At 58.5% G+C, this 26010-nt stretch overlaps 1 protein-coding gene across 1 annotated transcript; it reads right to left on the reverse strand.

The window, feature by feature from the left end:
* Window positions 1–1436: 1436 nt before the first annotated feature.
* PIGU (phosphatidylinositol glycan anchor biosynthesis class U) lies at window positions 1437–23752 on the reverse strand. Its single transcript, XM_054173493.1, has 12 exons — window positions 23556–23752; window positions 21351–21415; window positions 18910–18969; window positions 17993–18055; window positions 15435–15544; window positions 13537–13637; window positions 11615–11712; window positions 8834–8988; window positions 8010–8153; window positions 6649–6773; window positions 4115–4257; window positions 1437–1602 (listed from the first exon to the last, which is right to left on the reverse strand). The coding sequence occupies exons 1-12, from the start codon at window positions 23683–23685 to the stop codon at window positions 1489–1491; spliced, it is 1308 nt and encodes a 435-aa protein (XP_054029468.1). The 5' UTR covers window positions 23686–23752; the 3' UTR covers window positions 1437–1488.
* Window positions 23753–26010: the final 2258 nt, after the last annotated feature.

The raw sequence follows: 26010 nt of genomic DNA on the forward strand, positions 1-26010 counted from the left end.
TATGCCCCTTGCCATGCCAGGCAGCTGGCACCGGAGGCAGCCCTGCCTCACCTGCCTGGCACCAGCTGCCACCACGGGGGCTGCCCTGGGCTCCCCAGCGCCCCGAAGCGCCACTAGCAGTGCAGTAAGGCACAGGGCAAGTGTCCAGAGGGAAGCAACTGCCTGGGCACAGCCTCCCTGCTGCCTCGTGCCAGGTGCAGTTTGGTTCTGACATTGTCACTTTCCAGCCCTTTGGATTTCCCTTGGCATCAGTGGGAAGCTGGCTGCCTGCTGCCCCAGCACCAGCCAGGCTCCCCCAGCACCAGCCAGGCTCCCCCAGCGTGGGCACCACCTCCAGTGCCACCACAACCATGCCAGCCTGGGGGATTGTCCTCAGTGGGTCTCCTTGCCAGGGTCAGCAGCCCCTCTGAAGTGTGCAGCTCTGAGCACGGAGCTCTGAGGGCACCACCACTGTGCTTGCAGTGGGGGCAACCTGGGCAAGAGCAGAGCCCACGGTGCCAGGTGGCTGTGGAGCACCTGGAGCCCAACAGCTCCTTAACAGTGGCAGCTGAGGCTGCTTCTGGATGCAGTCTGGGGCCTTAACAGGGAGATCCTGACACCTCCTGGTCCCCAGCCCAGCCAAGCAGCTTCTGCTGGCTCCACATGCAGGCTGCTGCCCCAAGCAATGCCAGTGTGAGCCCTGCCCTGCCAAGCTCTGCTACCCTCCCTGCAGAAATGAGGAGCAGCAGGAGGCCATCTCCACAGCTCCTCCTTCTGAGCCCCTGCCCTGGCTCTGTGCAGCTGCTGCCACAGTGTCTGTGCTGCTCCCAGGGGACACAGCAGCTGCCCAGTACCTGCCTTGCCCCTGCCCTTACCCCACCTCCAGTGCTTGGTAGTGTTTGAGTGCCAAGGTGAGTACCTGGGGCAGCAGCTTCAGCTTCCTGCTTCCAGCAGGTCGTTCAGCCTCGCCCAGCCGACCCTTTTGTTCCAGCTGAGCACAGGGGATTTGATTCCTCCAGACCCCACAGCAGCAGGAGCCAGCAAGTGGCATCTGCAGGCAGGGCCTGGGCACCAGCTGCCCAGAGAGTGCCTCAAGTCAAGCAGGCAAAGCAGGGGAGGGGCTGGCTCCAGGAGAAGCAAACAGCCCCCAGAAGCCTGGGATAGCAAAGTCAACAGTCCATGGTCTGAGCTCTTCCTGGGACAGACTGAGCCCTGGCTTTATCTCAGCTGCTTTCTCCAGGTCCTGCTGGACTGCCCAGAGTCGATGGCTGAGGTTGCAGTGAAAGCACAGTGGAGGAGATGCACCAAGGGAGGCACTGCAGCTCCTCCTTGCAGCTCCTCCGAGTCTCTGCAGCGAGCCCTCGGCTCAGGAGGTGTTCCCAGAGCCCTTTCTCTCAGGAGGAATCATTCCCAAAGTCACACCTCGGTCAGGGAGCCTCCCCCACCCCCCCTCACCCCCAGGCTTCTGCTCAGCGGGATCCAGGCGCCAGGGAGCCGCCGGCGCCCTCCCTACTTGAGCACCAGCATGGCCTCGGTGCCGTCCTGCCGGGTGAGGCGCAGCCCGTGGCTGAGGTAGTACTCGCGGCGCAGGAAGGCGTAGAAGTAATCCGAGATCAGTTGGATCTGCAGGGAGGAGGCCAGAGACGGCAGGGGTCAGCACAGGGGTCAGGAAGGGGCTGGGCTGACGGGGGAGGGCTGTCAGAAGCTCCTAACGCCCCCGGGGGTCCCCGCAGCACTCGGCCGAGGGAGGTGAAAGCTGCCGGCGAGCTCTGAGCCTCAGCTGAGGCAGCAGCTCCCTCGCTGGCCGCAAGAGAGGCCAAGGGCAGGTCCCTCTGGGGCACGGCTTCGCAGAGCGCCCCCCGCAGGAGCCTTCCATGCAGGCCCTGCCCTGCGGCTCGATCCCAGCGCTGCAGCTCTCCTGCTGCCGGCCGCTGCTCGGCTGCCATCGTTTCTCAGCTCTGTCTCTCCTCGGCCAGGGAGCAGCTCGCAGGCAGCAGCACCGCGGCCCCCAGGGCAGCGTCAGCTCACAGAGGCTTTAAAACAGTCCTGACCAGGCTGAGGGGTGAGGAGCTGCAGAGTCCATCACAGCACAAGGTGCAGGAGCACACCAGGCACAGGCACTCCTTCCACTCACACCACTCTGGCTGCTCCTTCCTGCTCCTCTGCTCTCTAACCCTCTCTGGGGGGCAGCCAAACCCTGTGCCTGCATTTGCAGGCTGCCTCCCACTGCCTGGTGAACAGAGCTGGCAGCCTTCAGGCCAGGGCAGAGCATGCTGCCACACAGGGATGCTGGCACTGGCCTCTGGCTGTGTTCAGTGTGGAATCACAGCTCAAGTGCCAGAGGAGCAGTGCCCACGGAAACCTGACCTGGAAATCACAAGGTCCCTGCTTGGTGGCTCTGAGGCACCACAGTGTGAGCACTCCTTGCCTAAAAGCACTGAGGACACAGAGGGGGTGCCCAGAGTGCTCCTGCAGCACTCCCCCTGGCAGCTGGCACTGCAGGGGCAGGCTGGGCTGCCCCCATTTGTCACTGAGTCTCTGGCCCTTCCCCAGAGCTGCTGACCTCCTCCATCTGGACACAGCAGCACACAGCTTGAGTGGAAAACCCTCCCAGTGCCAACCCAAGCTGCCAGTCAAGGGTCCTAATGTCCAGATGCCACCTGAGGCATTGCCTTGGCAGAGTGCCCCACCTGAAGTGTGCTGCAGGGCTAGGAGCAGTGCCAGGCTGGGCAGGACTGTGTGGAGGCTGAGGGGAAGAGAAACTGCAGGCTGCTGAGGGCAGAGGAGGAAAGGCAAAGGAGAAGAGCCAGAGATGCCCAGGCAGTGCAGCCAGCCAGGCTGCTGCTGCCCACTCCTGGTGCTGCCATGCTGCAGCCACCTGGGTCAGGCTACTCCTGACTGCAGCCTGTGGGTGTCTGGATGGGAAGGGAGCCAGTGGAGCCTGGGGGGGGTGGGGGCTGCTTCTTGGTCAGAAGGAGCTGAGCAGATTTTGGACCTGTCTGCACTTACACAGAGCACAGGACCCTGCAGGCTCTGCTGGGGCTCCTCACCCCCTGCCACCTCTGACTGAGTATCTCTCTCATTCCAGAGCTAAGCAACCACTCCCAATTCCTCTAAGCCCCTCCTGGCAGGGGACCCCCCCTTAGCCCCCTCACTGCAGGGAGTCTCTCCTGCTTCTCCAGAATGGACATTTGTCTCCCTTTATCCAGGAGGGGGCATGTCCATGCAGGTGGGTTTCAGCCCCTGGCCAAACTGCTGCTTCTCCAGTTGCAGACCAACAGCAGTGGCTGAGGCACATTCCAGAGCAAGGGAACTCTAACATCAAATGAACCTGCTGCTCAGCTACCTCTGAGAGTGTGCCAGGCCCAGGGACACAGCAAAGAGCACAAAGGCTGTAGCAACATCAAATCCCACCCTGCAGGGGTGCTGAGCTCTGCTGTCCCTAAGGCTGGAGAAAGTCTTGTGCCTGGGATGGCCTGGAGAGAGCAGGGAGGGCAGGCCCTGGGCTGGCTGGGAGCCTGCACTGCCCCCAGCCCCACGTCTCAGTGACTTAGCAAGCTAGGAAAACTTGGGGCCATGGCCCCAGGTATGGGCAGGTCTCTTTTGCCTGCTCTCTGGCCCCATTGCTCCTGGAGTCCCCACTCCTGGAGGGGTTTCAAAGGTGCATGTAGTGCTGAGGGTCATGGTTCAGTGGCAGAGGCTCAGGTGGGGCTGTGAGCTCTGGGTGAGTGCTTGGACTGGATGAGCTCAGAGGTCTCTTCCAGTCTCAGCAGCTCCAGGGGTCTAAGATTCTGTGTTTTTTTCTACCCCAAATCTCCTCTCAGCTCACCTTCTGCAGCCAGCTGTGCTCTGAAGCCCTGCCCCACTGAAATGCTTTTCCTCTGCCCTCCAGCAGCAGCCCCTGCAACCTGCAGGCCAGCCTAGCTGGGCTGGTTGGCCACAGCTCAACCACCACAAGAACTCCTTCCTGTTAGTGTGCCAGGAGGTAAGGAGCAGGCAGGATCCAGCTGGAGCTAGGAGAGGCAGGAAGCTGCTGTGCAGGGCTGCAGGGGCTGAGCCACCCTGCAGAAGCCACAGCTGCTGCCAGGACAACCCCAGGCAGTGAGCACCCCGGGGGCAGCCTGGCTTTACTGACCTGCCCTATGTTGAAGGCCAAGGTGATGGCATAGTAGAAGTTGGAGTTGGCACTTCCTGCATAGATCCACAGGTACCAGAGGACAGGGAAGAGGATGGAGCAGACGATGAGCATGCAGGAGGGGATGAAGATGTTGCGCAGAACTGCAAGAGAAAAGCAGACTGCTGGAGGCTGTGCCCAGCCCCCAGGCTCAGCCCTGCAGCACTGCTGCCCAGGGGCTGTGCAGCAGGCACTGCCACCTGCACCACACACTGCCCCCCCAACAGCCCTCTGCACTTTGCTTCAAGGATTTCCTGGCTGGCTGTTGCCACAAACCCACTCTGTACCCCTTTAAAATGAAGGCTTCTGCCCCTGCTGGAGGGAGATCCTCATTTGTCCTGCTTCCAAACCCTCTCCCCTGGAGGACTTTGGCTTTTTGGTCTCTCCACTGCAGTACCTAGCAGCTCTGAGCAGCTTTTCCAGCAGCAGCAGGACATCACAGAAAGCAAAGCATGGAACTCCCTGGCCTTGTCAGGCTGATGGCAAAGGGACCAGAGGAAAAGAGAGACTTCCTTGGGAGGTGGTGAGGAAATGGAAGCACCACAGCAGCAGGAGGCTCACAGGCCCTCAGGAGGTGCAAGTGTGGCCAGGATTCAGAACTCAGTGCATGTCTCGGGTGGACAAAACCCGATCCCAGCTTTGGTTCCTGGAGCTGGGAACTGCTAGGCCAGAAGAGATTTTGTTTCCTGTGACATCCTGGTGCCTGTCCTTTCCCAGCAGTGCTGTGGTTCATCCCGGCACTTGTGGGACTTAAGTCTCTGAGTTTCACTATCCGAGACTGCGAGCTGCGAGGCAACTGCATCAGCACCGGCTAGCTCCGTGCTGCGCCGAGACCCTGAGAAGAGGACAGGGCTCCCGGAGCCAGGGAGGCCGAGAGGGGCAGAGGCGACCCCACCCGACTCGCAGGCTCTCGCGAGGCTGCCGGAGAGGGCAGCGTGGCTGGGGACCACCCCGCAGCGGCCGCGGGGGATTTAACCCCCGGCGACAGCGGCAGAGGCTCCGCGGCGCCGGCAACCTACGAGCGGGGTGCCAGGGAGGGGCGTGGCCAGAGAGCTGGGAGCGCCTGGGCATTGGTGCGGGAGGGAAGGGGCGTGGCCAGAGAGCTGGGAGCGCCTGGGCATTGGTGCGGGAGGGAAGGGGCGTGGCCAGAGAGCTGGGAGCGCCTGGGCATTGGTGCGGGAGGGAAGGGGCGTGGCCAGAGAGCTGGGAGCGCCTGGGCATTGGTGCGGGAGGGAAGGGGCGTGGCCAGAGAGCTGGGAGCGCCTGGGCATTGGTGCGGGAGGGAAGGGGCGTGGCCAGAGGCAGGCTGAGAGGCCGAGGGAGAGCAACTAGAGCCTGAGAGAGGCCCAGGGGCTCCTTTTGCATTAGCGGAGCTGGAACCCAGCGAGTGGGGGGTGAGGTACCCCAGGGGCTCCTTGTGAATTAGCTCCGTAGCTGGCAGGAGCAGGGTGTGGGAGCAGGACACAGGGTGCTGCAGCCTTGCTGAAGGCTCCCCAGCATTCTGCAGCTGGAGGCAGCCTCCTGGCATTTGAAGCACAGCGTCTGAACCTGCTCCCACTTGTCCTGCTAAACTTCTTGCTGGGCTCACTCACTGGGGGGTGGCAGCACGTGACAGGGGACTGTCCCTCCTGCTGCTCCCAGTGCCTTTGTCTGCTTGCCTGGAACCTGCAACTGCTCTACACTGACTCCAGGTTCCTCAGAAGTTCATCACCTGCCATGGCTGCTCAGGGCTGGCCTGGGGTCCTGTCCTGTTTTACCACAGCTGCTTTGACCTTAGTTTTCCTTAGTCTGATAACAGAGCAGAAATGGTCTCCAAGTCTCTTGACTCCTGCTTATGTCTCCTGCCACAGGCAGGCTTGCTGCTCTCCAACATACCTGGTTAGAGAAGGCAGCAGGAAAAGGCCTGGAGAGCCTGGCAGGGCTGGTGGAAGCAGCTGGTTTAGGCAAGAAACAGCAGGAAAAACACAGCCCCTCCAAATCTCCCCCCAGGGCTGTGTCTGAAACCCATCAGGGAGCTCTCTGGTGACTTTTAAAGAGCTGTAGAGCTTCTTTGTAAGCATTCAGGCAAAACTGGCCAACTGCTTGGAGCAATTCAGTCACCTTCACTCTAAGCAAACCAGAGGCAGATCAAAGGCACTGCAAGGTGCAGGGTCTGCAGGGCAGAGGCCTCACCTCACCACACCTGCAGGAGCAGTGTTCAAGCTACCTGGGAGCAAAGCACTTGAAGGGTGGAGGAATCTACACCAAGCCACATCCCTTCTGCAGGGCTGCCAAAGGCTCTTACACTAAAGTTCAACCTGCAGAAGAGCTTGGAGAGAGCACAAGGAACAACTCCCTCCCTGGTGCCCTTCAGCCCCAGTCCTAAAGATGGATTGGGTCTCCAGAAACATGAAGCCTCCTTCCAGGCACCCCAAGGAGGCCACAGGAGCTTGGTTTGGTTTAGTGGTGGCAGTTGCCCAGCACAGGTAAGGACCAACCAGAGAGAGAGGACTTACATCTGCAGAGGTGGCTCCAGAGGGGGAGGAAGGCCATGTACAGGGCGACGTCTCCCACCGTGGGGTAGGACTTGAAGATGGAGATGATTGCAATCTGCACAAACATGAAGAACACAGGGTGCTCCCTGCAAGACACAAGGGCAGGAGGCTGCAGGAGGGGCTTCAGAAACTGCAGACACACACCAGCAAGGGCACACACTGGGACAAGCTCGGGGAGCCTCTCGTGTCCCTGAGGCCTCTGAGTGCTGGGCTGGGGCAGACCAAGCTGCTTTGCAGAGCAGTGCCAGGGGCTGGGAAGCTGCTCTCTGCCCTCACACAGAGGCCAGCCCTCAGCTTAACCCCTGGGCTGTCACCTAGGCTGCTCTGTCCCAGCTTGCTTATTCACCCAGAGCAATCAGCACTGAAGGATGTCTGGAGGAGTCCACAGCTACCTCTCTGGGCTGTCATGATGCCTGCTGATCCATACCAGGCCTCAGGAGAAGCTCCCTGAGAGGCCAGGTGTGCTACCAGGAGGTTTTCTCAGGAGGAAGGGCAATGCTGGCAGTGCAGGCTGCCAGGAGTGCTCCCAAGCTTTCACTTTTTTCTTGACAATTAAGAATCTGCAGTCCCAGCCCAGAGCTGCTGCTTTCCAGCTGCAGTGGCTGGCAGGGAGAAGGCTCCTCCACAGTTCTGCTCTTTCTTTGGCTACCTGTAACACATCTGGAGGTGCTGGAAGGTGTCCAGAGAAGGGCCACAAGGAGGAGCAGAGGGCTGGAGCTGCTCTGCTCTGGAGACAGCCTGAGAGAGTTGGGGTTGTGCAGGCTGGAGAGGAGAAGGCTCCCAGGAGAGCTTCTGGTGGCCTTCCAGGAGCTGCAGGGGGCTCCAAGAAAGCTAGGGAGGGACTTTGGAGGGTGTGAGGGAGGGACAGGACTGGGGGGGGCTGGAGCAGCACTAGAAGTGGGGAGATTGAGCTTGGCTGTGAGGAAGAAGTTGTTGGCCAGGAAGGTGGTGAGAGCCTGGCACAGGCTGCCCAGGGAGGTGGTGGAAGCCTCCTGCCTGGAGGTGTTTGCAGCCAGGCTGGAGGTGGCTGTGAGCAACCTGCTGTGGTGTGAGGTGTCCCTGCCCATGGCAGGGAGGTTGGGGCTGGCTGAGCCTTGAGCTCCCTTCTAGCCCTGACAAACTCACTCTGTTCAAGGATAAAGACTAAAACTCTGGGGAAGGAGGAGGAAAGGTCCTGTTACAGACCCTAACTTTCTCAGGCCTGTAGATCTTTACCAACCTGGCCTAGTCCAGTCCAGTGCAGTCCAGTCTAGTCTGACACCAGCCCTACAAGCTCCCAGCAGACAACTGGGAGTCCAAAGACAGCAGGGGAAGATACTTACTTGAGCTTTATTGCCAAGGGAATGGTGTAGAAGAAGACATTGATTTGAAACACACAGACAAAGAAGAGGCTGAAGTGCTCAAACATCTCTGCAAAGAAGTACCAGAAGAGGCCAATGTTGGGAGTCAGATCCGGGACGGAGAGGCTGCAGGGGGGGAGAAAAGGCAAAGCCTCACTTGAGGGTGGTTGGGTTCAGTGCTCTGCTCTGATGCACTGAGCACTGGCAGCTGCTGGATGCAGCACCTCTATGCACATGGGTTTTGAGCTGGAGGAGGGGAGACTGAGACTGGAGATGAGGAAGAGGCTGGGGAGACTCTGGCACAGGCTGCCCAGGGAGGCTGTGGCTGCCTCCTCCTTGGAGCAGCTCAGGGCCTGGCTGGGTGAGGCCTTGATCAAGCTGTGCTGGTGGGAGGGGTCCCTGCCCATGGCAGGGGGTTGGAACTGGATGAGCTTTGAGCTCCCTTCCAACCTAAACCATTCTACCAAGCCCAAAGAAGACAACCCACAGGGGTGAAAGCCTGGAGAGAGAAGAGAAGAGTCCTTCCCTGTGCCCCAGCAGCATTTAAGCTGCTCCCAAGCAGACATCTCTCCAGAGAGGGGAATTCCCCAGCCATGGCAGCTCAACAACCCAGCCATAGGCAAGTAACTCAGCAGAAACCTCTCCAGCTTCCTCTCACTCTTGCTGCTCCCCTCCACACACTCCATGCTCTTGCTCTGTCAGTAAACTCGCAGCTCACACACTCCTGAGGACGGCTGTGTGAGACCCCAAATACAAGGGGGAACAAGACTGAGAAAGCCCAAGCCCAGAGCCATCTTTCTACTTACATGAACCCATAAACAGAGGGGATGAAATCCCAGGAGTTGAGGAGGAAGAAGGAGAGGCAGATGATCACCACCAGGTTGCACAGGTACAGGGCTGCATACTGCAGGGTGTAGAGCCAGAAGCTTTTGCTCTTCAGCTTCACTGGGATGAACTGGCGCTGGAAATGGAACACAGGCAGCAGAGCCACCCCTCAGCAGGCCACAGGGGAGCCCAGGTGTGCAGAGCATCAGTGGAAAGTGGGGAGAGAGAGCACCAAACACTGGCACTGCAGCACTGCAAGGAGCAGCTCCTGGGCAGAGTTTGGCCACAGAAGTCATCCGGATGGCAGCAGGTGGAGTGCAGCAGCCAAGCTGGGCACTGCCAGCCTGCAGCAGGGCACCTCTGCTGCACCGAGTACAAGGTGAGCTGCACTGCCAGCTGTGCAGTGCTTGGCACTCCTGGTCTGCTGCAATCTGGGAAGGAGGCACAAATGAGCCTCTCTGAGAGGCTGCCCCTTAGGCCAAGGCAACTGCTGCAGTCCTGCCGCTGCCACGTGTCCCAGCAGCTCCCCCGCGAGCCCCTGCCACGCACCACGACCTGCGCCTGGGAAGCTCGCTTCAGAGGCCCCCTGCCTGCCTTTGTGAAGGCCAAGCTACACCCAGGGAAACACCTCTGGGAGCTGCTCAGAGTTCTGCAGCTCTGAGGCAGTGATGGAGCTTCCCCATCTGGTGCTGGGCTTGCACAGCCAGCCAGCCCTGCCTGCTGTGGGCTCTGGGCTGTCTCCTCAGGCACAGTGTGACAGTGCCGCTTGCTGGCACGGGGGAAGCAAGCTGGAGAAAGGCTTTCACTCAGGGAAGATCCTTCCCAGAGCTGGCTGAAGCAGCAGGCACAAGCTGTGCACGAGGCATTCACAGACCACTTGGTGCTTGTGAGCACAGTGCTGGTCCCTTACTTTACAGGTGAGAGCAGGAGCTACAGCTCATCAAGGAAATGCTCCTAAAGAGCAGCACTGAGTCTGCAGCAGCTCTTGTCTTGCCAAAAGCAGCCCCTAGCAAAGAGAGATGTCAGACAGGGAAAGCAAATGGACTAGAGCTGACTGTCCATTCTCCTCTGATGCTCAAGTTGCTGAGAGTAGGCTGTGAGGAAGCTGCAGTGAAGCTGTAAAACTCCTGAGGGAGACAGGACAGAAGCAGAAAGAGTGGCCAAAACTCAACAGCAGGACCTTCAGAGTGGCCAAAATGACAAACAGTCCCTATGTGATCTGTGAAGTGGGTAAGAGGCCTCTGCCAGCAGCTCAGCTTGCTGCTCTGCCAGAACAGTGAGGCTGGCAAATGATCACTGTGCATTCTGTGCATCACCACTGGGGCTCTAGGTTAAGTCACTGTGTGTAGCACAAGAGCTTTGCAGATGGCACCAAGCTGGGTGGCAGTGTTGGTCTGCACCAGGGCAGGGAGGCTCTGCAGAGGGGCTTGGGTAGATTGGCCAAGGTTCCCAGGAGGAGCTTCAACCAGGCCAAGTGCCAGGTCCTGCCCTTGGGGCACAGCAACCCCAAGCAAGGCTCCAGGCTTGGGGCAGTGTGGCTGGAAAGCTGCTGGCAGAAAGGGACCTGGGGGAGCTCCTGGACAAGGCTGAATAGGAGCCAGCAGTGTGCCCAGGTGGCCAAGGAAGCCAAAGGCCTCCTGGCTGGGAGGGGATTGTCCCCTGGGACTCAGCTCTGGGGAGGCCACACCTGGAGTGCTGTGCCCAGTTTGGGCTCCTCAGTCCAAGAGAGATGTGGAGGTGCTGGAGCCAGGGCAGAGCAGGGCAAGGAAGCTGGGAAGGGCCTGGAGAAGAAATCTGGTGGAGAGAGACTGAAGGAGCTGGGGATGGTTGGTGTGAAAGAGAGGAGGCTGAGGGGAGACCTCCTGGCTGTCTACAGCTGCCTGAAAGGAGGCTGTGGAGAGGTTGGTGCTGGTCTCTCCTCACAGGTAATAGAACAAAAGGGAATGGCCTCAAGCTGCCACTGGGTAGGCTTAGACTGGAGAGCAGGAAGAATTTTTCCACCGCAGGAGTGGTCAGGCACTGGGATGTGCTGCCCAGGGGGTGGTGGAGTCACCACCCCTGGAGGTGTTTCAAGGTGGTTTGGCTGTGGTGCTTGGGGCTATGGGTTAGGGGTGAGCCTTGCAGAGCAGGGTCAGTGCTTGGACCTGCTGGTCCTGAGGGACTTTTCCAACCTGAATGTTTCTGTGATTCTGTGAAGAGCAGTGGGAAGGGATGAATCCACTCAGCAGGAAAGAGCTGCCTCAGCCTTAGGACCCTTCCCATGGCTGTAGATATGCCCCCAGCCTGCTGCTGGGCTGGGTTGGCCTGGAGCAGTGTCACCACATATGCATGGCTGATCAATCCCCAGGGCTGGAATTCAGGGATCCTCTTCATGAGGAGGGAGAAACCACAAGGGCAGTAAGTCACTTTCACAAGCACCTTCCTTTGGCCACTCACTTCCCAGGCAGCACAGAGTGCTCAAACACACAGCTCCTCACTCAAAGGCAGCTCAGTGCAAAGCAAACTCTCCAGGTCCAACATCCTCACTGCCATCCCCACAACACCACAGCAGCACCCAGCTGGGGCAAGCTGAGCACCACCAGCTCTGCAGAGGGCTCCCTGCTCCTTTCTCTCTAGGCACAGGCTTCACACTTCCCAAGGCCTGAGGGAAGTCACTTCTTCTGCAGCTCAGGAGCTGCCCAGCCCCGCTCTCAGCAGCTGAGGATGGGCCCTGCTCAGCTAGCAGAGACCAACAGGCACCCACAGATGTGTAAATCACCTACCTGCAGGAGGTAAAGCAGTGCTGGAGCAAAGAGGGTGAGAGGGTAGAGCGACTGGTAGGTTGCTAAGGCCAGGAACACGGCGCTGAGGAAGGCACTACCTGCAAAGACAGAGCCACAGTCAGCTGCCAGGCTCAGCTCAGCTAACCAGGCTGGCAGGCAGGCCCTGCACAACCCCCTGCAGGGCCTGCACAGGCACTGCCAGGCAGAAACTGTCCTGGCCACTGCCCTGTCTGAACCCCACTGAGGGAAGAATGCCTCACATCAAGTTGATCCCCCGGGAGCAGAGCTCCATCTCCCACCCCTCACATACAGACAGGCTCAGCTCATGCAGTCTGGGCACAGCCTGCTGGCTGCCTTACACATGGCAATGCATTTATTTCAGCCACAGCCGACTGAGGCAGCTGCTGGAGTCACACTGGGCATGGGCATGCTGCAAAACCTCAGCACCAGGGCCCCCAGCAGAGCTGTGTCAAAGGGACCAAGCAGAGGGCTGCAGCTGAAGCCACGAGGTGGCATTAGCCCTGCCTCACAGACACCAGATCCAAGGCACAGCTCAGCTTTTCCACATGGTCTCACAAATAGGGAAGCCTTTATTGAGGACCCTCTGCTGGAGGTGTCTGAGGTTGAGCAACCTGCTGGGGTGGGTTGAAATCACCCAGCCCTAAAGCTGCCACAACTGCCCAGCTACCAACCCCAGAAATCAAATCCCCAAGCTCCCAGGTTCAACAGAATAAACCCCCCAGCCCCCAGGGCAGCAGCCTGGCTAGCAGCTGCCCAGCTGATGGCACTTGATGAAGTCATCTGTGTAAAACACAGCTCAGGCAGCAAGACTCCTGACTCAGGACACTGCAGTGACCAGCAGCCTGCTGCCACCCAACCCTCAGCTCCTCTCTGCTCCCACCTTTTGGAAGAGAAGATACAGGTCACCTGGGGATGAGCCTTCTCCATTCCTCAGCTACACTTCCCTAGGCACAAACCTCCCCACTCTTCTTTGCTTGAGGGTTTAACTCTGCACAGATCTAAAGGAATGGTGCCCAGAAGCCACAGCCATCACCTGGCATCCCCTCTCTGCCCACCTGAAAACTCAGAGGCAGGTAGAGAGCCCAGGGGAGAGCCACCCTGCCTTTGCCTGGGACTGTCATGGGATCAGAGAGGAGTCAGAACTGAGTTCATCCACATGGACCCCACCTGGGTGAGCTTGTGAAATCCAACCCCCTCCCATTAGGCAAGAGCTGCCTCCTCTGGAATCCAGCCTCCATCAGTCCTCTTCACAGGGTCTGGGTACTGCCAGACACAAGAGCCCAGACTGACCTTCTCTCTGACCCAGCAGACAGCTCCTGCAGCTGAGCTGATCAGAACAAATCAGCTGTGCTGCAAGATTTCTGCACTGGAAGGTCATCCAGCAAGCAGGAACCTGGCACTGCTCAAAGTGCAGCACAAACTGCTCTGCCACCACAGCTGTGCTGCTGGGGCTCTCTGGTTACTGCTTCTCACTCAGCTCAGCTCAAAGCCAGTTTACAACTGTGGGCAGAAGCCAAACAAGAGCTGCAGCTAGCTGCTGGCTTTGGCTCAAAGATCCACTCTGGAGACAACAACCTGGAGTGCACATCCATGGGCCAAGGGAAGAGCAGCAGAGCATCATGAACCCCTCCAGGCAGACACACACTCCCCCAGCAGCAGCAAAGCAGCTGGATCTGGGAAAAGCAGAGCTTTTAGAGATGAAACTCCCAGCTGGCCTTGACTATGGAGTCTCCTGATCTTGTGAGCTCAGGCTGAGCTCTGACCTCACTCCAGGCCCATTTCTGCTGTCTTGCCCTTCGCAGCAATCACTGCCTGTAAAGCTCCACCTCCACTGAACTGCTGCTGCTGCTTCTCTAACCTTGCAGTAAGTCCCAGAGAGCCCTTCCTGTTCCCTGTGTTACCTTTGACTGTAGCTAGAATGAAGAAGGCAATGACAGTGTTGTTGATGGCACAGGTGGACTTGGCCACACAAGACATCACAGTGTAGGGGTTCAACAGATAGCTGAAAGAGAGCAAAGCCTGAGTTACATTCAAAGGAGACAGCACCCAAGCAAAGAGATGCTCCAAGGAGAAGCAGAAGCTCCTTGCCATTTGTTTACATGTGATGGGATGACCTCAGCAGCAAATCAACTCAGTTCTTAAGGCTGGGGAGGAATACAGGCACCAGGACAGGCTGGAGGCTGCCCTGCTGGAGGGCAGCTCCATGGACAAAGCCCTTGGGGTGCTGCTGGGCAGCAAGTTCTGCATGGGACAGCAATGTGCCCTGGGGGCCAAGAGAGCCAATGGCAGCCTGGAGGGCAGCAAGAAAAGTGTGGCCAGCAGGGCTGGGGAGGCTCTGCTGCCCCTCTGCTCTGCCCTGCTGAGAGCACACCTGGAACACTGTTAAAAACAAACCCCTGGGTTGGAGCTGTGGATGGAGTGGCCACAGGGAGAACAGGAGAGAGCTGGGAAGGTGCTCCCAGTGCAAGCTCTGTCCAGGAAAATGGCTGTCAGAAACCTCCCCTGCTTTGCCAAAACACTGCACACTGATTCACTCAGACCCAGGGGCACTGGCTGCAAGGTGAACTCTTTTTGCAGCTCACATCTCCTGTCCCTGAGGAAGTGGTAAGAAGACAGCAAAATGGAAACCAACCCTGAGCCAAGAGCAGAGCTCCCCAGTCCAGCTGCAGCTGCCCACTCCTGCTGTGGCAGAGCAATCCTTGATGTGGAGCATGGCAGGAACAGAACCTGCCAGCTATGGAAATCCATCCTTGGAGTGATGGGGAGAGAGAGCCAGCCCTGCACAGCTGTCCCTGGGGGGATGCCAGCTCCTCTCCTGGCTTCAGACATGCCTGGCAGGATGACCAAGCCCACAAGCAAGGTGCTGGCCCCTCAGCTCTGCTACCAACCACCTGAGCACACCAAGCTGAGGTTGATTCCCTAATTCTCTCCTTACACTTCCCTGCTCCTCTGAGTCTCAGGTTGCCTTTTCCTGTGTCTCCAGAGACAGCTCAGAGCAGGCCAGCTGCAAGTCCAGCCCAGCTTTGCTCTGCTGGTGTGCAGCAGTGTGAAATACAAACCTGCCTGAGGCTTCACCTTCCTCACCCTGGGGAAAAGCCACATGAAAATAGTGGGGGGAGGGAAAAACCACACCAGCTTAGCTCAGGGGAAAACTCTCTGCTGCAGAGTGACTCAAACAATGATTTATTCATGTCAAAAGCTCAGTGTGAAAAACCCCAACTTGGGGGCCTGGGAATTACTTATTTCAGTTGAAGCTTTCTGCAACAAAGAAAGAAACCAAAGGGTTTGCTGCCCAGAGGCCCCTGCTAAGGTGGCAACCTCCACAGGGTCCTGGAAGTGCTGCAAGCAGCTCTGGGATGCTCAAGCTGTGATGTTGAGCTGCTCTTCACCTTTCTGCCAAGCTCCCTGAGGGACACTTGGGAGGCACAGAACCCCATTCAGGTAACATCAGGAGGCAGCAGAAGCAAGTGGGGCTGTGATGTGTGCAGACACAGCAGCCCTGCTGCCCAGCTCAGGACCCTGTGCTGCTCAGTCTGCTTAGAGGGCCTGAGGGAATTTGCCTGTTGGCAGCAGACCTTTGGCCAAGCAGCTGCTCTGCCCCTTCCAGCCCTGCAGTCAGGCTGGGGGGGGGGGGAGGTTGGGCACAGCAGACAATGCAGAATTTCTGGGGGGAAAACCCAAGCCCACAAAGAACCAACCAAGCTTCAACACATGCTGAAGCCCCAGAGCAGGGACACAGAGCCCAAGGGGCAGGGAGGAGCTGAAGCAGCCTTACTTACACCACAGAAGCAATACTTACAACAGTGCTACCTTGAGGGGGATGTAGTGCATCTCCATGGGAGTCTGGATGAGCTCAGCCACATCTGGGGCATATTTATCCAGCTCTATGAGGAGCTTCTGCTTTTTGAACTGGACAAGGGAGAACAACCAAAGACTGTCAGGTGAGGAGAGTCATTGTGCTGCTCCATTGCTCAGAGGATACACCAGGCTCAGGGGGGAGCCAAGGCTCCTCCTGTTCCATGAGGTGTTGGACAAACCACAACCCAAATGCTTAGCTTAGTAGCACTCAGCACTGGGGAGGCCACAGCTCAGTGCTGTGCTCAGCTCTGGGCCCTCCCTGCAGGAAGGCCACTGAGGGGCTGCAGCCTGTCCAGAGCAGGGCAGCCAGGCTGGAGAAGGGCCTGGAGCCCCTGGGCTAGAGGAGGGATGAGGCAGCTGGGGGGGTTGAGGCTGGAGCAGAGGAGGCTGAGGGAGACCTCCTTGCTCTCTGCAGCTCCCTGCAGGGAGGTTGGGGTGAGGAGGGGGCAGCCTCTGCTGCTTGGTGCCAAGGGCCAGAGCAGAGGCAATGGTTGCAGGCTGCCCCAGGGCAGGCTGAGGCTGGAGCTCAGGAGATCTTTGTGCCCTGGAAGGGCTCTCAGAGCTTGGCAGAGGCTGCCCAGGGCAGTGCTGCAGTGCCCATGCCTGGGGGTGCTCCAGCAGCTGTGGCCCTGGGGCTTAGGGCCCTGGTTTGGTGCTGAGCCTGCAGTGCTGGGCTGAGGGCTGGGCTGGGGGAGCTGGGAGGGCTCTGCCCACTGGTTGTTTTTCTATGATCCTGTGGAGTCAGGGGAAAGCAGACAATCTCTGTGCTCATTTAACTCCCTAAATCCCCTGTGTCCAGCTCTTGGCACAACTGAGAGTGAATTCACTGCACTGGAGCTGAGCACTTTGCACCCTCCTGAAGGCTGCTGGAGCTCCAGGCACAAGCTGACCTTCATTAAACTGACAGTCAATGAACTCACTGCTCAGCAGGCAGGGCCCTGAGAGACCAATGCACAGCAGTAAGCATCTTGGTTATTGTGGAGAAGGACAACTCTGTGGCAAGTGTCCTTTGGGACCCAAAGCTCCTGCCTCTAACCTGTCTCTTTCTGTGATGCTCTCTCTGGAGTCAAGTCACATCTGAGTTCTGCCCCTCCTGTGATGGGGAATGAATCACAGAGTGCTCTGGGCTGGAAGGGAGCTGCACAGCTCAGCCAGTCCAACCCCTGCCCCCAGCAGGGACATCCTCCCCTGGAGCAGGCTGCCCAGAGCCCTCTCCAGCCTCCCCTGGAATAGCTCCAGGCATGGAGCCTCAACCACCTCCCTGGGCAACCTGCTGCAGTGTTCCAGCAGCCTCCTGGGGCAGAACTTGTTCCTCACATCCAGTCTCAATCTGCTCTGCTCTGAAGCCATTGCCCCTGGGGCTGTCCCTGCAGGCCTTTGGGAGCAGTCCCTCTGCAGCCTTCCTGTAGCTCCCTTCAGGTACTGGGAGGCAGCTCTAAGGTCTCCCCAGAGGCTTCTCTTCTCCAGGCTGAACACCCCCAGCTCCCTCAGCCTGTCCTTGCAGCAGAGCTGCTCCAACCCCCTGAGCATTTCCCTGGCCTCCTCTGGACCAGGTGCAGCAATAAATTCTCAGTGAGCCAAGTATCTGACCTGCAGGATTTGCACACATTCTGCCATGAGTTACTTCTCCAAGTCAGAGGAGAAGGAACAAGCACACAGCTGGATGGGAGACCAGACATGCTGTACAATGTGCAGCCCCCTGCTCCTGTTGGGGCTGAATTGCTGTCCCTCTAGGACCACAGAGAGCTCAGCTTTGCACACACAAAATGGCCTTTGAGTTACTCAGGAGAAGGACCTGGGAGGGAGCACTCCCTGCCCAATCCATGCTCTGAGGAGCTGAAGGGAGCAGGCCACATTTGTATCAGATCTCCAGCTGGCTCACCAGAATGATTTAGGCCACCCCAGCACCCTTGGAAGGCTTTGCTCCCTCCTTTACAGGTTTCCAGCCTGAGGATGAACTCCTGGTGTGTGCAAAACACAAACCCTGCCCAATGCAAAACATTCCAGGCTCTAGCTGTAAACCACACAGGGGCTGGCAGCAGGAGCTGAGCTGAGCTGAGCTGAGAGAGGGCCCAAGCCCTGCCAATCCACAGCCACTGATGAAATTCTGCCTGCTGCAGCCTGCCACAGCTGAGGAGGGCTTTTCAGAGCCCCTTCTGAGGTCTCACACTTCCCTGTGCACCATGACCCCCAGCCCTGTCTGCACTGCCCTGGCTACTGCATCCTCACCAACTGCTCCAATGCTTCCTGTTCCCTTCAGAGCACAGAACCTGCACTGCTGTGATCAGCACTCAAGTGCAGGCTGGTAGCTACAGACACTGGGGAACTGTCACAGCAACCCTGAGAACCCCTTGCTGGCAGCCACACTCAGCCCCCTGGTCCATGGCTCTTCCAGCTCTGCTCAGCACTGCTGCAGGGAGGCCTGCTCACCACTGCAGCCCCTGGCTGGGCTCTGGGACAAGGTGCTGGGAGAGAAGACCAAGCAACACTGGCACTTACCACAACTTTGTTGAAGTCCTGGATGGCCAAGTACAGGGCAACAGCAGTCAGCACATCAGTTATCTGCAGAAAAGCAAGGCACAGACAGAGGGACTGTGGGCAAAGCAAAGGAATGGAGCAAGAGCCACTGGGCAGCCCTGCAGTGCTGAGGGAGGACTCTGATCTGAGAGCAGCAGCTTTACACCTGCCAGCCCTGCTGCTCTGAGCACTGCTCAGCCCCCACTGCTTCACCTTGAGGCTATGAGCTGCACCAAAGCTGTGAGAATGGGGAAGGAAGGGCAAAGAAACTGTTCAGGGGGCAACAGAGAAGCCCTGCTCTGAGCAGAGCACAGGCAGCACTGGGGCAGTGCCCAGCTGGCTGACCCCAACCTGTCCATCAGTCCAGCATGACAGTGCCCAGAGCTGTGCCAAACACACCAGGCAGCAGCAGAGCCACCTGGCAAAGCAGCACCAGCACCAGGCAGATGGCTCAGCTCTGCCTGAGACCTGCCCAGCAAGGAGCTGGGGGGGGGGACAGGCTCCAGCATCTGCAGCCAGCTGGGAGATTCCTGCCCTGAGCCATGCAGGACTCCAGGCCAGCTTACAAGAGGCATTTGGAGGCCTACCACATTTGTGCTCTCTGTGCAGGCCTGGGGAGAAACACTGCAGTGTGGGCATTAGGCTGGGGGACAAAACACTCAGCTGCAAAAGATAAACCAAGTGGCAGCTTCCCAGCCCTCTGTGGGCACTCAGCTGAGCAAGGACTCACAGGACAGGAGTCTGCACAGCCAGGGAAAAGGCCAAGCACAGTTTGTGCAGGCACAGCTCAGCAGGAGGCTGAGCTGCAGGGAGGCTGAGGGGCCCCCAGCTCTTGGAACTCCTGCTCAGCACTCCACAGGGATGGAAGCTTTCAGCAGGAGCCTCCCAGCAGCACTTACCATGAAGACCATCTCAGCATATTCAATCAGGAAGTGGAAGAGATATATTATCAGGGGGGTCTGAAAGAGAGCGGAGGGAAAGGCATGTCAGACCCTGCCCAGAGGCAAATGCAGCAGCACTGCCAGAGACTCTGAAGGGTGATCTTCCTTAGCCTCCCCTACAGCACTGTGAGCTCAGAGCCAAGAGACTGAACAAAGCAGGCTGCAGAGGATCACAGAGCAGCAGGGCTTGGCAGGGAGCTCAGAAGACCACTGAGTCCAACCCCCCTGCCAGAGCAGGATCACCCAGGGCAGGAATGCATCCAGCTGGATCTTGAGAGGCTCCAGAGCAGGAGGCTCCACAGCCTCTCTGGGCAGCCTGCCCCAGGCTCCAGCAGCCTCACAGGGACAAAGTTTTCCCTGCTCTTCCCCTGGCACCTCCTCTGCTCCAGCTTGCCCCCAGTGCCCCTGGTGCTGTCCCTGGACATCCCTCAGCAGAGCCTGGCTCCAGCCCTGCACATCTTTATCCCCAGCACTGAGGGCAGCCCCCAGGCTCCTCTGCTCCAAGCCCCAGCTGCCTCAGCCTGGCCTCACAGGAGATGTTCCACTGCCTGCAGCAGCTCTGTGCCTCTGTGCTGGTCTCTCTCAAGCAGTTCCCTGAGGTCCTTCTTGAACTGAGAGGCCCAGAACTGGACAGATCATTGCAGATGTGGCCTCAGCAGGGCAGAGCAGAGGGGCAGCAGAACCTCTCTGGCCCTTCTAATGCAGCCCAGGATGCTGTTGTTCTCCAGGTGCAGGACTCTGCCTTGCTGGATTTCATTGGAGTTCTCCCTGCCTGCTCCCCAGCCTGGCCAGGTCTGGGCAATGGCAGCACAGCCTGAGGGCTGTCACCACTGCTCCCAGTTTGGTGCCATCAGCAAATCTGCTGGCAGTGCCCTCTGTGCCCTCAGCCAGGCTGCTGCTGAATAGATTGAACAGTCCTGGTCCCCCTGAGGGACTCCTCTTACCTATCTCTCCTCTTGAGAGGTTCTCAACAGCCTTCCAGACCCCAGGAACCTTGACAGCTAGATTCTGCTCCAGCTTTTCCACTCCACCAGGACAGTGGCAGAGTTACAACAGGAACCAGATCAAGACTGGCCTTACAGAATAGTTTCTCTAGAGAATTTCCTTCATTTCAGGTTCTTTGCAGGTTCTGAAAGCATTTCCTACATAGCAACTGCCTCTCCCCCTGCCCTTGCCTGGAGGAGGCTGAGAGGGGACCTGCTCAGTGTCTAGGAACACCTGAGGGGTGGGTGTCAGGGTGAAGGTGCCAGGCTCTTTGCAGTGGTGCCCAGTGACAGGACAAGGAACAAAGGGCACAAGCTGCAACCCAGGAGCTTCCACCTCAGCATGAGGAGAAACTGCTTTGGTGTGAGGCTGCTGGAGGCCTGGAGCAGGCTGCCCAGAGAGGTTGTGGAGTCTCCTGCTCTGGAGGCTTTCAAGCCCCACCTGGCTGTGTGTTCCTGTGTGCCCTGCTCTGGGTGACCCTGCTCTGGCAGGGGGCTGGGACTGGCTGATCTCTGCAGGCCCCTTCCAAGCCCTCCCATACTATGATTCCATGACCCTCTGAGAGCTCTTTCACACAGCAAAAAGAACAAAGCCTGTTCAAACCACCAAGCAGCAGGACTGCAGTCCCAGCACCCTCTTACTGCCACAGCTTTTCCCTTCTAGGGCAGCAGGAGGAGCACACTGCTGCATTATGGCTGTGACAGGAAAGCTTCACCTGGAGGTGTGAATCCAGTCCCCACTGGCAGAAAATGCATTGCTTTTGAAATACCCTTGAATGTGATGGCCTCAAGGAAGTAAGCCTGGGAAAAGCTTTCCCTCTGGGAGAACACTCTCTGGAGAGAAGGAGAACTTCCTGGGGAGAGCCCCACTTCCAGCTGTACACAGAGAGTCTCAGCCCCAGGGGACACCATGGATGAGAGCACCTTAGCAGCAACACCACTCTAGGCCACAAAACCCCAGAGACACTCCAGGGCTTGCAGGAATGTGCAGTGTGGTGTTTCCAGGGTGAGGAACACATCTCCTGCCTGCTGCTGCCAGAGCTGGAGCTCTGCAAGTGCCCAAACCCCAGCTGCTGCTAGCCAGTGTTCACTGTGCTCAGCCTCACACTGCTGCTCCCAGCCCTGGCTCCTGCTGACAGAAATGGATGTCAGCAGAGTATTTGACTCATGAGAGGTGTTCCCCACTTCAGGCTCTCCTTGTGCAGTAACAGATCTTGCAGTGCCTGCCAGGGGCACAGCAAAGGGCTGCTTTGGATGAGCTGCTTCCTCACCCTGCTGGTCACCACCCAGATAAAACACTGCAGACAACTACAAGGCTCCAAGCTCCCTGAAGTCCCTGGCACAAGAGAGGTGCCCAGCCCTTGCCAGCCAGTGAGGCCACAGCTAGCAGGTTTGAAATGAAGCATGCACACTGACCTCATGGAACACAGCTCCAGAGTAGGGGGAGACCCCCAGGTCCAGCAGAGCCAAGCCTTCCACCACTGCAACACAAAATGACTGCAGGTGAATCCTGGACTGAGGGGAGAGAATGAGCACAGTTCTTTAAGCCACCCACACTCCCAAGGATCTCACCTGGGATGGGTGACACAAAATTGTGTGACCTGCTCTAGGTGACCCTGCTGTGGCAGGGGAGTTGGACTGGATGAGCTTTCCAGGTGCCTTCCAAGCCCTAACATCGATTCTGTGACTGGGTGGAAATCTCTCAGGGCCAACAGCCAGCTCTGCCTGCTGCCTGCTTGCTGCCTGCTGGCTGCCTGCTGCCACAGGGATCTGCTGGTTTGCTCCAGCTACAAATGCTACAGCTGCACTGTACTGCAGAGGAGGCACAGGTGCCTGCTGTGTGACACATGGCAGCTGTGCAGGAGACACACTGAGTTCTGAGAGGCCAGATCCTGGCAACACACAGGATTGGAACTGTTTTGCCTAAGTGGATGTCAAGAGATCTGAAATGTTCAACACCACACCAGAAGCACACAAATGAAGACACATTACCAGGCAAAGACAAAAACTTAGCTGCTGCTGAACCTTCCCAGCACTTTGCACCCCTGGAATTACAGCCTGCCCTGGAAGGGCTGCAGCTTCTCCACAGCAGCAGCTCCCCCTGACTGGGCACAAAGGCTCCCTGGGCATCAAGCAGCAAAGGTAACTACAGTAACTGGATGCATCTGTTCAGAGAGGGCTGAGGGAAGCAAAAAGAGGCTCTCACTGCAGCCATCTATGAAGGACATTCTGTCTCTGCTCAGCTTTTCAGGGTGGTAAGGGCTGGAGCACCTCTCCCAGGCAGACAGGCTGAAAGCATTGGGGCTGTTCAGCCTGGGGAAGAGAAGGCTCCAGACCTTAAAGCTACCTTTCAGTATCTGCAGGGGACCTACAGAAAGGCTGGGCAGGGACTGTCCAGAAGGGCCTGTGGGGACAGGACAAGGAGCAATGGTTTGAAACTGGAGCAGGGCAGGGTTAGGTTGCTCATCAGGAGGAAGTTCTGCACAGGGAGAGTGGTGAAATCCTGGAACAGGTTTCCCAGGGATGTGGTTCAGGCCTCATCCCTGGAGACATCCAAGCTCAGCCTGGCTGTGTCCCTGGGCAGCCTGCTCGAGCTGGAGGTGTCCCTGCTGCCTGCAGGGGGTTGGAGAAGATGCCCTTGGAGGCTCCCTTCTAACCCAAAGCCATGTGTGAAGCTGTGCTGGAATAAATGATCTTTAGAGGCCCCTTCCAAGCCCTAACATTCTGTGATCCTGCTCATGCTCCTCACTATCTAGATGCCTCCTTTGATGCTCTAAGACAAGATTCAGAAGCACACATTATTGCAAGGGGGTTTTGGGGAGCTCTGTGCTGAAACAAAGCAGCGTGAAGTGCCACACACCACGGAGAAGAGGCCCTGTGGCTATCAAATGCATTCATGTCTTTGTTATTCTGCACCACCCCTGCAGAAATACCTGGATAATACTTTCCCAGATGGCTGTCTTTAAAGTTAAGGCTCCTAAGTGGCTCAGATGCTGCAGAGATGAACGCCTCAGAAAAGCCTTGGTTAAAGTGAACCCCAGCCCTCAGAAGAGAATCTGCATCGTGCTGCTAAGGTGTAGGGCACAAACTGAACACGGCGATGGTGAGCAGCGCTGCACGGAGCGGGGAGCAGGCAGCCGTGCCCGCGGCACAGAGGGTTCCAGGGCACCGAGCGCGGCTCCATCAGAGCTGCCGAAACCACTTCCTCGGTGCCAGGTTTTGGTCTCCATTTCAGACACCTCTGACACCACCGCTTTGCACCAGCGCAGCCCAGGCAGCTCACGCAACGGCGGAGCCCTCGGGCCGCTGTCCCCTTGCAGCACTCGCTCTTCCCTCGGGAGCAAGTGCCACGGACTGCCCCACGCCGCGTGTTTTCGGGCCCGGGAGACGCGAGGCCCTTCCCCAGCGCCGGGATAGCAACCCGGCCCCTGCCCGCGGGCCGCGCCGCCGGCCTGGCTCCGGCTCCGGCTCCGGCTCCGGGCCGGCCCCTGCCCGCCCGCCTCTGCGCTCCCGGGCCCAGGCAGCCGCCGCTCCCAGCCCCTCAGCGCAGCCCCCGCAGGGCTCGGCCCGTTCGGCTGCGCCGGAGCAGCGGTGCCGCGGCCAAGGCTCGCCGGGCCTCACCTCGCTTCCAGGCGTTTAAAGGGGACGACACCTCCACCCGCTCGGAGATGAAGGCGGCGAGGCTGGAGCGGTAGAGAGCGGCACGGACCGTCACGGCCACCAGCACCACCAGCACCAAGGGAGCAGCCATCCTCGCGGACGGACGCCGGCTCCGCGGCTGTAGTTCCCGGGCGGCGCCGCACAACGCGGCGCCAATGCCCCGGCCCGCCCGGGGAGACTACAAGTCCCGGCAGGCCCCGCGCCCCGCCCGGCCCCGCGGCCTGGTGCCACCGGAGCGCTACGGCGAGAGCGGCGGGACGAACTTAACCAGAGCGCGAAGCCCGCGTGTGCCGCTCGTTCCAGCGTTGTGCTGTCCCCTCCCGGTCAGGCTTCCTCTCCTGTGCGGGCAGATGCGGCCTCTCCAAGTGGTTGGATGCTCCACTTCCCCCTTCAGCACATCGCCTTTCGCCCTGCGGCCTCTGCCGAGGGTCTGGCTCCGTCCCCTCGGCAGCCTCACGGCCGGCGGCTGTGCTGCCCCACGGAGCCATTCATGCCCTGCACGGAGCAGGCTGTGGTCACAGTCTCACAGTATAAGGTTGGAAGAGACCCCAAGGATCATCGAGTCCAACCTGTCTCCACAGACCTCACGACTAGACCATGGCTCCAAGTGCCACATCCAATCCCTTCTTGAACACCTCCAGGGACGGGGACTCCACCACCTCCCTGGGCAGCACATCCCAATGAGGAACGACTCGCTCGGTGAAGAACTTTCTCCTCACCTCGAGTCTAAACCTCCCCTGGCGCAGCTTGAGGCTGTGTCCCTCGGCCTCTCCTTGGAGCCTTGCACTCAACTTGGGCAGGACTGCTGCAAAGGCTTCTTCCATCAGGCTCCTCTTGGTCCGTTTCTGCAGCCTGTCGAGGTGAGGTGCCCCTGGAGGACAGCTCTTGCCCCGTGTGTTCACTTCCTCAACCCCTGGAGCAGAGGCTGGCAGGCTGGGATCAGTGGCTTCTGGCAAGCTGTTTGGAAAGCCCCTCAGGCTGTTCTTTGTTTCACACCAGGTGTGAAATGCTTTCGTAGTCTTGCACGTAGCTGCCGCCAGCCTTTCGGCTATGGTCAGTTACAGCACTGCTGTTGACGCTAGGGAGAGCCCAGGGAGGTTGTGGAGTCTCCTTCTCTGGAGCCTTTCCATCCCTGTCTGGATGTGTTCCTGTGTGACCTGTGCTGGGTGCTATGGTCCTGCTCTGGCAGGGGATTGGACTGGAAGATCCCCAGAAGTCCCTTACAACCCTTAACATCCTCTGGTCCTGTGAGCTTGAGAGAGAAAGTGAAAAGAAGCATTTCTTGTGATGTGTGAAGACAACATTCATTGTCCTGTAAGAAACCAGGAGGATTTGCTGTCTCCTGAGGCTGCCATTTCAAAGGGCTAAGGGCCAAGTCATGACATTCACGCTGGGTTTATGCAGCTTCCAAGCCACAAAGAAGACTTGCAGCCACCTGCAGAAATGGAGGAAGGATGAATGGTTCTGGGACATGGTCCCTAAGGCCCAGGTGGCACAGATTGAGATGGTAAAACACATGCAGCTTCCAAGACCACAGAACAACATTCATCCCTCCATGCTACAAAGCCACCTTCAGACAGCCCAAAGAGTGTTTCCTCCTCTGCCCACACCCTTGCCAGGGTGAGGCAACGTGCCTGTCCAGCTGCTGCCTCTGCAGGGCTGGCCTCCCATGTGCTCCTACCCACTGACACAAGATGACAAACTACTCCTGAAGCAACAGGGAAGCTTCAGTGTTCAGTCCTACAAAGACATTTCCATCATCACTAAATTTGCAGCTGACACCAAGCTGGGGGCAGGAGTTGATCTGCTGGAGGGTAGAGAGGCTCTGCAGAGGGACCTCGACAGGCTGCACAGATGGGCAGAGGCCAAGGGCAGGAGACTGAACACATCCAAGTGCCAGGGGCTGCACATTGGCCACAGCAACCCCAGGCAGTGCAACAGGCTGGGGGCAGAGTGGCTGAGAACAGCCAGGCAGAGAGGGACCTGGGGGTAGTGGTTGACAGCAGCTGAACATGAGCCTGCAGTGTGCCCAGGGGACCAAGAAGGCCAATGGCATCCTGGCCTGCATCAGGAACAGTGTGGCCAGCAGGAGCAGGGAGGTCATTCTGCCCCTGTACACTGCACTGGTTAGGCTGCACCTCGAGTCCTGTGTCCAGTTCTGGGCTCCTCAGGTTAGGAAGGAGGTTGACTTGCTGGAACGAGTCCAGAGAAGGGCAACAAAGCTGGGGAGGGGTCTGGGGCACAGCCCTGGGAGGAGAGGCTGAGGGAGCTGGGGTTGCTTAGCCTGCAGAAGAGGAGGCTCAGGGGTGACCTTATTACTCTCTACAACTACCTGAAGGGAGGTTGTAGACAGGCAGAGTTGGTCTCTCCTCCCAGGCAGCCAGCACCAGAACAAGAGGACACAGTCTCAGGCTGC

Source organism: Dryobates pubescens, chromosome 26 (assembly GCF_014839835.1).
Source record: "Dryobates pubescens isolate bDryPub1 chromosome 26, bDryPub1.pri, whole genome shotgun sequence".
Taxonomy (NCBI): Eukaryota; Metazoa; Chordata; class Aves; order Piciformes; family Picidae; genus Dryobates; species Dryobates pubescens.

Excerpts from the sequence above, each read along its gene's own strand:
- PIGU (XM_054173493.1), bottom strand. The coding sequence starts at position 23,685 with ATGGCTGCTCCCTTGGTGCTGGTGGTGCTGGTGGCCGTGACGGTCCGT. Across the intron at positions 8,154-8,833 it reads CCCTCTGTTTATGGGTTCAT|CCTCTCCGTCCCGGATCTGA; the intron begins GTAAGTAGAAAG and ends CCCCCCCTGCAG. Across the intron at positions 4,258-6,648 it reads CTGGAGCCACCTCTGCAGAT|TTCTGCGCAACATCTTCATC; the intron begins GTAAGTCCTCTC and ends TTTCTCTTGCAG.